Source organism: Orbicella faveolata, unplaced genomic scaffold (assembly GCF_042242905.1).
Source record: "Orbicella faveolata isolate gen_17 unplaced genomic scaffold, um_ofav_v1 contig_14, whole genome shotgun sequence".
In the NCBI taxonomy this organism is placed as follows: Eukaryota; Metazoa; Cnidaria; class Anthozoa; order Scleractinia; family Merulinidae; genus Orbicella; species Orbicella faveolata.
The window spans coordinates 12,202,434-12,215,000 of NW_028301541.1; the positions used below are offsets into that span (position 1 = coordinate 12,202,434).

Sequence of the window (12,567 nt, forward strand, 5' to 3'; positions counted from 1 at the left end):
TGGTCTTTGAGCAAAACTCATGAAGACAAAAGGTGATTGATTAAATTATGTCAGGAGCTCCCGACTAGTGGCTTCTTATTACGTATATAATTTTGTCTTTGATTTGTATGCATTGATTACGAGTTATGTAGTGGTTCTTTGTCAAAGTACAAAGAGACATTTGGATAAGAATTCATGACATATCATTGTGTGAACTTGATTTCACACACTGTGGGTAGGGTAACCCACCTTGCTGTAGTCAAAAACTAGCCTGCGTTTCTGTGCAATCTTATCAGGTCAGCCATCCTGGAGTGAACTTCCTCAAGGGGACATACTGTAAGCCATCAGTTAATTCCAGTACCAACAAGCATTTCTCCAAACTGAATGACTTGAACAAACAAAACAAATGGTTCCAAAAGGAAAGTATGAAGTTCTCAATCTACATGTAAGAAGCTCGGTGGAAAAAGGGTGTGAGGTATTTTTGGTCAAAAGTGAACTTTGTTGAAAACACTTTGCATGTAGTTTTCTTTAGGTGTGTTAAACAATGTCCCGTTTTTTTCCGCTGAAGTTTGCTTCATTTTCAAGATATTACATATATGCAAATAAAACACTCATCTTTTTCCTGGGAGTGTCTTTAGAAGTTTATTTGTTGAAGAGCAAACAGACAGACCGTTCATTATTAGTGTACGAAGTCAAAATCAAATCCCTCAGAATTTTAGCTGTCTTTCTTTAAAGTCAAAAGAATAACATATAGAGCAGAAATCTGGGAAACAGTTTGTGTATATCGGTAATGGTGACATGAAACACAACACTTGAAATGGATTGATTGCCAAATGAAATACCATTGAACAGAAAAGAGATGTGATACCTTTTTAAGTGTTGTTTTAAAGTACTGTAACTTACATGCAGTTGTGGTTGAGAGGCATCATAAGGCCTTGATAAACCTGTAAGTCATCAACACATTTTAAAGAAACAAAATGTGCTCTGAAATTTCCAGTGCAGATACAATCAATCCAGGCAGCAAAGTTCAAGAACATTTCTTGCCCAAGAAAAAAACCCTCTTGTAAGTTGTGGCTCATTTGTCAAGGTTTGGAAAGCGAAAACTGAACCATCTTTCCCTGTGTGTGAGTTGAAGAGACCCCTCTCAATATACATTGCAATCACACTCGGTGATCAAATCTGTGATCCAGGTTAGGTTGCATTGATTCTATTGTAAATCAGCATGATTTGTAGTGTTTCAAACTTCTGGGATGAGCAGACATGCAGATGTACATGTATGGAGACCCATATGCTACACAGAAGTGTTAACCTGTTAATCTGTCAGCCCTCGATTTGACTACCATAGTTTGACAAGCTAGTTTTAATGTTTACGAGCTGACTGAACATGGCGTAAGAGTCCTGTTTTTTTTTTTTTGTTTTTTTTTTTTCACAGTGGATCTAACAAAAAAATTGGCTGTTTATTAGTAAAATCAACCCATGGTGACTGTTTCTAGTTACCTAAACAAACCGCAATGGAGACCCTAACCCTGCTGAATAAGTGGCCAGGTATTCTGGAGTTGCTTCAGCTTGTGTTTTCAAAGGTCTTTGCGGCTCAATGACTCTGCAAAATGCACACTTTATTTATATCTGCAAGCTCCTTATGTTGAAAGGTGGATTGTAAAGTATCAATAACTTGCCTTTTGACTCCTTTGAAACAACAGCCAAGAAATTTCAAGGCTGTCTTGAGCATGAATTTTTTTTATGCGTGTTACTCACAGCCATTTTTAAAACCTGTGGTTTTTGGTCGTGAAATGTCATGTGCAAATGTTATGTGACAGCTTATAAGAGAGGATCCTCATAACTACTTTCCTTACTGAGGTGAATGCGATTAAAAATTCATTAAGCTGACTTTGCTTGAAAAACTCTTCTGTGATTTGGACACAAACATTACTTTTTGTAGAAAAGGACTTTAACCTGAAGATTTGGTTCCTGGTTAGACTCAGTTGGTAAAGTGGGAGAGCAGTGGAAAGATGTTTCAGTTAGTCTGGCTTTTTCTTGTACATGTATTTGCCTACTTGAGCGAAGGCAGGTACTGTGCTAAGAGTACACGGGTGCCGGTACCCAGGTCCCAGCTTCTTAGAAAACCCCTGGTGCCGGCAGAGAACAAATTGTCACATTACTGGTACTTACTGCATATACGGCTTCAGTTACACAACATGTGTCGGAAAGTTTCTTAATGATGTGTAAGTTTTTAAGTGTAAGCCATAAAAACTGAACCCTGTTATAGTCATATTTGGAGAGGTTTTTGTTCATGAAGAACAAGTTTACCACTGGTAGTAGGCAGATTTTGGTCATATGCTAAGCAACAAGTTGAGAATTTGTGAACAAAATAACTTAACAGACACACATAAGGCCTTTGGCATTTTGTTGGTTTATAATTATTTTCATGCATTTTGTTGCAGTAACTTTTATCACTTGGTTCTGAATTTATAGATAGTGGGATTGTGATCAATGTCAGAAATGAAGCAGACTGCAAAAATTAATGTGTGTATGGATGTCCCAGAGTCCAAGAGTGCCTAAATTGGAAACAGCTTGACAAATGAGCAAATTGTTTTGTTTTGGTGGCTTGCTTGTCAATTGTTGTGTAGCAAAAGTGGAAGAAACAACAAACATGTTGACATCTGATTGATCAAAATAATGGTCCATCCTCCTTGTCTTTTACACATTAAAAATCACCCAAACCTCCATCACTGCCATTCAAATAACCTAGGACACCCATTATGTTAATTCCTGTATAAAAGACAGAGAACAGATTTTGGTTTGTCACTGATGGATTTATTCGTTTTCTGTGGTTGCTGTTGTCTGGAGATCTCATTTGTGATTGTTTACAACACAGTGAACATATTTTAGGGTTTCACAATTTGACAAATTAACTCAAGAAGAAATTTTTCAACTTGTGCTGTGCAGCCATAGCCATGTTGACACAACAATTTCTTTTTTGTCAGCCAGGTGCAGACATGAGAATCCCAAGAAGTGTGTCAGAGGCCACTTTGATGACATTTTTTTTTAAGTGATGACGTATTGTGTGACGTCATCGCTTTATGCTGGCATGCATGCATTCCTTTGGATAGTGATTTCGCATAGTTTGTCGCGCTTATGTCCGTGTGCTTATGTCGCGTACTTTTTATTCCCTGTGGAAGCGAAATACACTCTGGGAGTTCCTTTGCTACTTTCCTTTGCTGTTTGTAGGTTCAGCAGAGTGCTTTTAATTGGAGCTTTTAAAAGAAGATTTAGGGGTGGATTTTGGTTTAAACAGCATCAGATAAATTTGCGTTCACGGGCAAACTTATGATAAGAACATATCCTCCATACATACAAGATTAGATATACAAGTAAGTCGTACAGGCGAAAGGTGAAGGCTTTGCGGCTTTCCTTTGCTGTTTGTAGGATCAGTAGACTGCTTTTAATCGATATGACAAGTATACTGTTAAAACTACAAATTAATTTCCGGTGAGGTAATTAGTGTTGCCAAATATTTTTCAAGATAATAAGGTGTCGATTTCAGAGAGAGTAACATTCCTTTGCGGGTTTTCTTTGCGGCTTTCCTTTGCTGTTTGTAGGATCAGCAGAGTGCTTTTAATTTCAGCTTTTAAACGAAGATTTGGGGGTTGATTTTGGTTTATACAGTGTCGGATAAATTTGCGCTCACTAGCAAACTCGTAATAAGAACATATCATCCATACATACAAATTTAGATAGACAAGCAAGTCGCACATGCGATAGCTGAAGGGTCTACATAAAATTTACAGATTGGTAGCGCAGTTGTACTTTTGCCAATCTTGAAGTGAATTGAATGAGCATTGTATGAGCACTGAAATATACAGTTTACAGTAGTGATAATGAAGTCAGGGTATGATTCATTTGCAGTTTTCAGTTTTTTATGAAGTTTTGGAAATGTGCTGTTTTATATTTTCTGTCAACGAAAGAGTGGTTGTGATTAAACAATCGAGAATCGTTTTGTTAGGGTAAAGACAATACGAATGTTCATTGATGACAAGTATACAGTTAACAACAAATTAATTTTCTTTAAAGATAATAAGGTGTCGATTTCAGAGAGAAACTTGTACTTTGCGGCTTTCCTTTGCTGTTTGTAGGATCAGCGGAGTGCTTTTAATTTCAGCTTTTAAACAAAGATTTGGGGGTGGATTTTGGTTTATACATGTACAGTGTCGGATAAATTTGCGCTCACGGGCAAACTCATGATAACATATCTTCGAAACATACAATTTTAGATAGAAAAGCAGGTCGCACACACGATATGACAAGTCAAGAGAAAATGATTTTCTCTTGGACAAGTTTATGGTTAAAACAACAAATTAATTTCCGGTGAGGTAATTAGCTTTGCCAAATATCTTTAAAGATAATAAGGTGTTGATTTCAGAGAGAGGAACTTTTCAGGGGAGTGCTTTTTATTTGGGTCGGTACATTTCGCTGACCCCTAGCACATGGACTAACAAGATGGACCTGGTACATGAACTACTTGAATGAACCACCAATGGACTACCCTAAATGTAAACCCCTAAAATTTCTAACCCGAAAGTTTAAGAATCAGTTTGTCTGCTCATGTTCCACTCTTCTAGGAACAATTTTTAAATGTCATCGTTTCTGCATGCATTGCGTGCCTTTTATTCTGGTTATGTTGTGATTTGTGTATGGCTTTACAATTTAAGAATTGGTTCATGCTTAGCGTGCTTATATCGAGTTATGGATGTATGGGGGAAGTTTGGAGAGCACGAAAGAGGCATAAGAGTAGTTTGAGGCGACAGCCGAGAGCAACTCTAGCTTCTTGAGAGCTCTCCAAACTTCCTAAGTGCATCCATAACTCAATATACACACAGCTAAAAGCATGAACCAATTCTTTTATAACATGGCGACAACAACCTGGGCGCTAAAACATGTTTTATTTGTGATTGACTAAAAAGTTCTCACAATGCACGGTGAAGAAAAACAAAGGTCATTAGGATCCTGACATGCCACAATCAGTTGAGCAACAGTTGAGCGAAAATGCTTAACCTGGTTTTTAAAATTGTCAAAGAAAAAATCGCTTCTTCGAATTAATTATAATGAAAATGTACACAGACAAAGTCAAAAATACTCGTTGAAAATGTAGACAAACAAAGTCAAAATACTTAAGTAAGCATCTTAGCTTGGCAAAAGTCAAAGGTTTGAAGTAGAGTTTGGATTGTTCAGAATAATAGACAAAAGGAACTTGCACTAAACTCGACGGAAATTTTGCGGCTAAATTGAAACTGCACACGTCATCTTATTTACGCACAGCCATGCACACATAGAGATTTCATTCGTGATGGCTCAATAGGAATTAGATAGGACTAGCGTGTGCTATGTTATAATGTCTGTTGATCCCTGTAGTGCTTTCATTCAGGTCTTGTCATGTCACCATCTGTTTTTGTTTTCATTCATTCAATTACAAGATGTTATCACAAAGAAATTTGTGCAGTCTGGACATTTTACAGTCCAGTCCGGACATCGTGGTTTTGACTTCTGAAAGCAAAAAAGTTCTTGTGGCCTGCAGGAGCTGGTGCAAGCATCCCACAAGAAAATGTAACTTTCTACTTGGTGCATCCAAGGTAGTTAATTTTCTTTGCAGAAAAAAGTAAGAAAATGAGGAACTGGAATCTTATAAAGAAGGAGCCCTTAAAGAAATTTATCAGGAATTGCTCATTATCTCTTCCAAGAAAGGTAGATCTTTAAAGGATTTACTCATACAGGCATATGAATGAGCCAGATGTTTTGTAATTATTCCAGGTGAGGAGGACTTTTCAGACACAGATAGCATGAAGACAGGAGTAGATTCTCCTGAATTGGTTGATTCTGTTCCAGATAAGGATAACTTGAGGTATAGTAGTCAACTTAAGATCAAAGTGCTTAATTCTTACTACTACAGTGTATACATGTAACATATGTTCAAAATGCAAAAACACTAGGAGAAGTGCTAGGAGTCACATTTTTATTTCATGCCATGGATGAAACAGCCAATCAGAATACTAGAAAGCTGTTGTACACTAGTCCTCGGAGACCTAGGGGCCGCTAGTCAGGACAAAGCAATATTTTCGGGTGAGCTATACTTTTGGATGAAAGTTTACTTCAAGAGCGGACAAGCCCCTGGGCTCTTATTCTTACGGAACCAGTTCCAGAAGTGTTTGAATTCCGGCCCGCTGATTGGCCAGAAAAATATTTTCAATCAGTGAGGAGGTCCAGTTGCCTTCTTTAAATTGGTTTTCCTCATCGATCGCAGTAGTTGCTTGGCCCGGGAAGATTCTCATGCAGAGTTTCAGAAAAAAAGATTCAATGAAGCCAAGGAAATCATAATCTGTAACATGGGCGCAAGGGAACAATACTCGTCAATTAAGTTTCATGGTGGATCTATTGAAGGTATGTAATAAATGTATATGGCTATAAGACCCTTCGCGGCACACACCTATCCAAAATTTACGGAAGTACTCCCCCCCCAGGGATCACAATAAACAGCAACATTATTTTTTGATAGAACCTCTTCCAGAACATGACCCTGAATTTCTCATCCATGGTCAATGACTCTGGGAGTTCATACAGCAAAGCAGATTCCCTCTTTCCATCCAATAAATCTTTATCACTCCATCTGCTTTTCCTTTTACCAGACATAGCTAATCGATGACAGCAATGATTATTCAATTGGTGATCAATGAGCCATCAGCTGATTACTCATTGAGTATTGCCAATACCCGATAAGTAATCAATGCTCCACAAACTTTAGTCATTGATTAATTATCGGGGGTCTTTGAATAGCGTAAACTCCAAAAAAAAAAAAAAACATTGCAACAAGTTTTGTGATTTCAAACTTTATTGACTATTTAAATAATCCCAACAACATCATTTCCTCCTGATGATGCCGATGATGTGCAGGATTCCTTGTCATGGCCTCGCTGTCTTCCATTGTTGAACCAAACTTTTACCATTCTTGAGTCAAGTTTATTCAGTTTTGCAAATTCTCCTATTGCACATGGTAAAGTATCTTGATTCCTTTCACAATGCTTCAAGCACCAATCTCTGGAGATCGCAGAATTTTGTCTGGGGATAATCAATGGCATCAATGAGTAACCAATGAATCAATGAGCAATTATGCTGCACAAAATACTCATTGATTAATATTTAATCAATGATGTTATTGATCATTGATTAGTTATGTCTGGCTTACGTACGGGTCAAATGCCATACTTCACATGAGCCGAACCCAATTCAATCAATTAGGCTTGTGAAGTTTGAGTCGACCCAAACTGTTGTTAGGTGCGGCTCATGTGAAGTACGGCATTTGACCCGGGCCTTGTATAACCAGCCTTATAAATTTCCAGTGACCTGGGGTACTTCACCTGGTCTTCAACAATATTGATATAAGAGCTGAAAAACAACTAACGGATTAGGAGGGAATTCATAAGCTTTAGGAATTTAAGAAATTCAATACTCTGTAGGCAACAGTTGGAAGATTAAACTCTTTCCGTAACCCATCAGTAATTGCCAAAAAACATCTCTTCTCACCACATTTTTCTCAATAATAAATCGTTGCTCCACTTTCAAGTCGACCACAGAAAACAAATACAAGATTTCTTTCAGGCCCTGTTGGAATTTATGCCCTACACGATATTGGTAATTAAAAAGTATTTTTGGTTTGGCACAAAAGCAGGAAGGTGCATACAGTGCAGCTGGCCAATCATTCCCACTTCCAGTTGGCGTAGTTGTGTGGTCCATGCAACAGAGATTCGCACATCGTAGAAATTTTTGAGGAAGTTAAACAAGTCATTCAATGATAGAGGAGAAATATAATAACTTGTGCACTCAACTAGCTTTGCACTCCACCAACAACAGTGTAGAAATTGTGTACATTAGCGATATAACTTTACGATATACCTTTGATAATTCCACCGTGAAAATTGATTAAAGACTATTGTTCCCTTGCGCCCATGTTACAGCTTGTGATTTCCTCGGCTTCGCTGGAATCTTCCCGGGCCAGAGCAACTACCACAATCAATGAGGAAAATCACTTTGTGTAAGAGGAGAACAGAGTTGCCTAGCTGGACCTCCTTGCTGATTGGCCAGAAAAATACTTTTCTGACCAATCAGGGGGACGGAATTCAAACACTTCTGGTACTGGTTCAGTAAGAATAAGTACCCAGCAGCTTGTCTGCTCTTGAAGTAAACTTTCGGCCAAAAATATCTCTTGCCCTAAAATATCGCATTGTTCCAACTAACAGCTCAGTGGGTCTCCGAGGATGTTGTACACTCGACAGTATTACCACCAACCTTTCCATTATGCACTGCATTGATTGTGATGATGACAAAATCAAACTTACTTGTCACTTGTATTTTCTTGGTATACATTAACTTGCCTAAAGGCTGAGAAAATATAAATCCCTTGTGGATCTTCCATGGGAAAGCATTGCATAACTAGTACTTATTGATCATAATTGAGGTGCTACTCTTCTGTGAATAGAGTACGTGCAAAACCGTCTTGTCAAAACAGTGTATCATGATTGCATCTGGGTTGTTGCAAGCAGCGATTGGATTGGTTGCTCATGGTAGCTTTAATCTGTTTGGTCTGAAATACAGTGATACATTCCCCATTCATTAACCCATTTACCCATCCAAACTGACTTGCCCACTTAGAGGTTTTTTTTTTTAACAAAAATAATAAATCATTAACTTTCAGGCCAAATTTCATAACCCTCTTTGTATTTTCTGGTACAGCATCTTCTTGTATTCTCAGTATTTCTTTTAATTTTATAAACACTGGCGAACATGAGTTTATGCTGGGCATTTGTTTTTTTCTTGGATCATGCCTTATTCACTCAGTAGGAGTGATTATTCATTCGGTAGGAGTGAATAATGCTAATTAGCCAGAGATAATGAACCAATCAGATTGCTTGAAACACCAAGATCAAGACCAAGATTGCCTTCTTCCTTCTTGGCTTCAAGAAGGCAAGCAAGATCTTAGCGACCCACGCTCTGTTTGGGATTGGGTGAAATATGATGTTAAGAAATACTCCAGACAATATTCGATGAGTGAAAGTAAGCAAAGAAAAGCAGAAGAGTGGCAGTTAAATAGAGAACTCCAAGAAGCCTCTTTAGTTTTTCAAAACAATCCCAGTCAAGAGAACTTATCAACTTTAAATGTCTTGAAAGAAAAAATGGAACAAATGTATGAGAAAAAAGTTGGGGGTATAATAGTTACATCACGAGTGTGGTGGTATGAACACGGAGAAAAAAATTCTAAATATTTCTTTAATTTAGAAAAGCATAATCATATAAGAAAGCATATACAAAAGCTTCAGCCTAGTGGAGTAATTACCACAGATCAAGGCTGCTGCCTAACGGGCGCCCGGTCGCCTGAGGCGCCTAAGTTACGAGTGCGGGCGACTAAAGTTTTGTTCAAGGAGCCCGAGTGGGCGCCTAAACATGGAGTTTTCATTCCCATCTAATCTGTCCGATGACTTCAATCTTCTCATAAAATCGGCCAAAAAATCATTCACACAATAAATTAAACGGAAAACAACAGTTACTCTGGTCCTGTTTTGTTTTTAACACGAGAAATATGGGCCAAAACACCTCATCAAAGTCTCTCTCCGCTCACAAAACAACCGAAAACAGCCATATCTGAAAATCGCCCTACAATGCATTGCAAGCTCAGAATTGAATACATGCACGTCATATATGCCAATGGATTGTGTCTCTGTTGATGCCCTACTGATTCCAGTTGCAAAATAACACGGGCGGAGGGAGGGGGGGGGGGGGGTACTGCCGTATATGGGCGATATAGGTATGTGCCGCTGTGAAGGGTATAGCTTTGAAGCAGTTTACTCTAGCATAGAGTATATAAATCAGAGCGTTTGGGTCTAAAATAGGGTATCATTTTTCACAAAACTGACCAGTTGGTTGAAGACTTTGTCTAAACTAAAGAAACCAGGAATTGTCAATCAAAAATATAAAAAAAATGAAATCGGCAAGTTTAAATTTTTGTAACTCAGCCTCAACATCGTCGATAGATGACTATCATAAAACACTACTGGATATTATTAACTGTAAAAAATCGGGATTCAGACGAAAATCGGTGGTTTTAATACTGGTTACTCTAGTATAGGGTAGCAAACTTCAGCTGAACTACAGCTCTAGTATAGGCTAAGGGTTCCAGGGTCCCAGTGGCACATGCCCACCCAGAAATTCTTAAAGTACCCCCCCCCCCCCCCGGGCAAAATAATTACTTTGATAACAAATATTTTTGGAATTGGAGTGATGCTGCTGCTGACATTATGTTTACAATTGAATAAGGATAAATTCTTGGGCTTTTTTTTTGGTCCGATACTATGGAAAACTTCACTTAGCTGTACTGAATGAATTTCTCTAGTTTCTGAAAGGATATTTATGACTTAAAAGTCGAAATATTCAAGTAGCTACAAGCCAGCAAAAAGAAAACATCATTGCAATTCTTTTTGCATACCAGGGTTTTAAATTATCAAACGAATTGTCATGGCTCCGCCCAATATTCGAGAATATATTTTCTCCAAAGGAGCAGCCAATATAATGCGGTAATGCTGCCTAAAGAAAGCACCTTTGGTTTATACTTATGTCCCTGAAGCCCGGGGAAGGAAAGCACATTTCACGCCCCAAATGCCTATTTCATTTTTATCTGTTTTCATTTGCAGCTTGCATTTCATGATTTGTTTAGAATTGCTTAACTCAAAAATGAAAGAGGCAATATAAATTTTTGTAAAAAAAAGCTGCAGCACTTACATGGATACACAAATTATTGAATTTGTTTGACCACAAATAGTATTCTTTCTCAGTCATGACCTGATCACTTTGCTGAACTCTTTATTTCAAAAATTTGATTGATAAAATAGACCATATTAGAGTCTCATGGAACATCTCTGCCTCTAGACCCCCCCCCCCTAAATTTCCAAATTCACTCCATAACCCCCTTGTCTTCCCCAGTCTCGCCAACCCCCCCCCCCCCCCGGATTGACCACGGCAAATTTATTCTGGGCTCCTAAAAAAGTGGCTTGGGCTCCTAACTTTTGAAGTTAGGAGCCCAAAGGGCTCTTCAAAAATTTCCTTAGGCAACAGCCTTGCAGATCCCTTCGCAATTTTAGAGGGAGAGAAAAATTGTTACGAAAATCTTTATAAATCAAGAAAAAATTGCCCTGACAAAAACGCTGTTTCCCATTTGCAAATATCTGCATTAGTTCCGGAGATATTTAAGTTTGAAAAATGTGTAAAATATGCAAATGAATGCCTGATGACATCATACACTCAACCTAATATTCTATTAAGTACTGTAGAACTACCACTACCAGCTGATGCTACAATCATGGTATCAAAAAACTCCCCAATCATTGGTGAACGCATATGTATTGTTTTCATGATACAATAGATTACCATAGCAATAAGCTAATAAGTTGAACATGAGCCCAGTGACCCCCATTATTACTGGATTTTTGCTTAAAAAGGATAAGACAATTTTTGGCAAAGTTTAAAATAGTTTCTACATGTACATGGGGTTTAGAGATACCTTAATGCTCGACAATTAAACCTAATTTGCCTGCAGAAATGTTTCTGTAATTATATTCAACATTCAGCCCCTTTGCTTCATTGTTTATTACTTTTATTTCAGTGAGACAGTAAATTTATTCTTATGAATCCTTTCAAAATATTTTTATATTGAAACTTCCATGTTGACAACACCTGGAATCCACATCTCTGTTTCAAATGTTTCTGTGCACTGCCAGGAGAAATAAGAAGCCTTTTTAATCATAGAAAAACAGCTCCAAATAGTAAATAAGGAACATAATTTTATTTAAGGACACCACTGTTTCTACGCATTCTAACTGCACAACTACAGCTGTAATGTCACATGCATCAAGCGCACAAACTATGAAGAAAATAGAAACAAGTAAGGGCTTGATATAAGTTGTGTTAACCTTCTTGTTGTATACTCTCTTAAAATTTGAGTGATGTCTCATTTCTTTTTTTTCTTTTTTTTTTTTGTATTTTATTGTTTTTATATGTAAGTTGTGCAATGGACAAGCAAAGAGATACTGTAATGCTAGTTTTACAATTTTACATTGAAAAGGGTTACACACAAAAAAAAAAAAAGAAGAAGAAAAGGGAGGTAAAGAAGCCTATTACAATGTAAATATAAATAGATCTCTACATACATCATCACAAAGCATAAACTAAATTAACTGAAGCAAGGTAGAAATTTGTTCCATTTTTTATAATGTTTTACCAATTTATTGCTGTTAGCTGCAATTTTCTGTTCAATCTGGCAAGTTGCTTTAACCTTGGCTATGAAGACCCTTAGAGAAGGATGTATGATATTTAATTTACAGTTATAAATATAATATTTAGCTAATAAAATAATATGGTCTAGAATATGAAAGTCCTCTGCGACATTGAATACTCCAAAGATAACATTTTCTAGCATTAAGGATGTCGAGATTACTTTTTTCCAGAAATCCAGGAACATAGCAACTGCCAGAAAGATTTTGTTACATTGCAATG

General features: G+C 37.4%; 1 protein-coding gene across 1 annotated transcript in view; it reads left to right on the plus strand.

The window, feature by feature from the left end:
* Positions 1–12,567, plus strand: part of LOC110055157 (uncharacterized) — a 35,339-nt gene that overhangs the window by 6,372 nt on the left and 16,400 nt on the right. Inside the window, exon 4 of the mRNA XM_020761529.2 lies at positions 5,785–5,875. Coding sequence (XP_020617188.2) covers positions 5,785–5,875 — 91 coding nt within the window. The remainder of the gene's footprint in view (positions 1–5,784; positions 5,876–12,567) is intronic.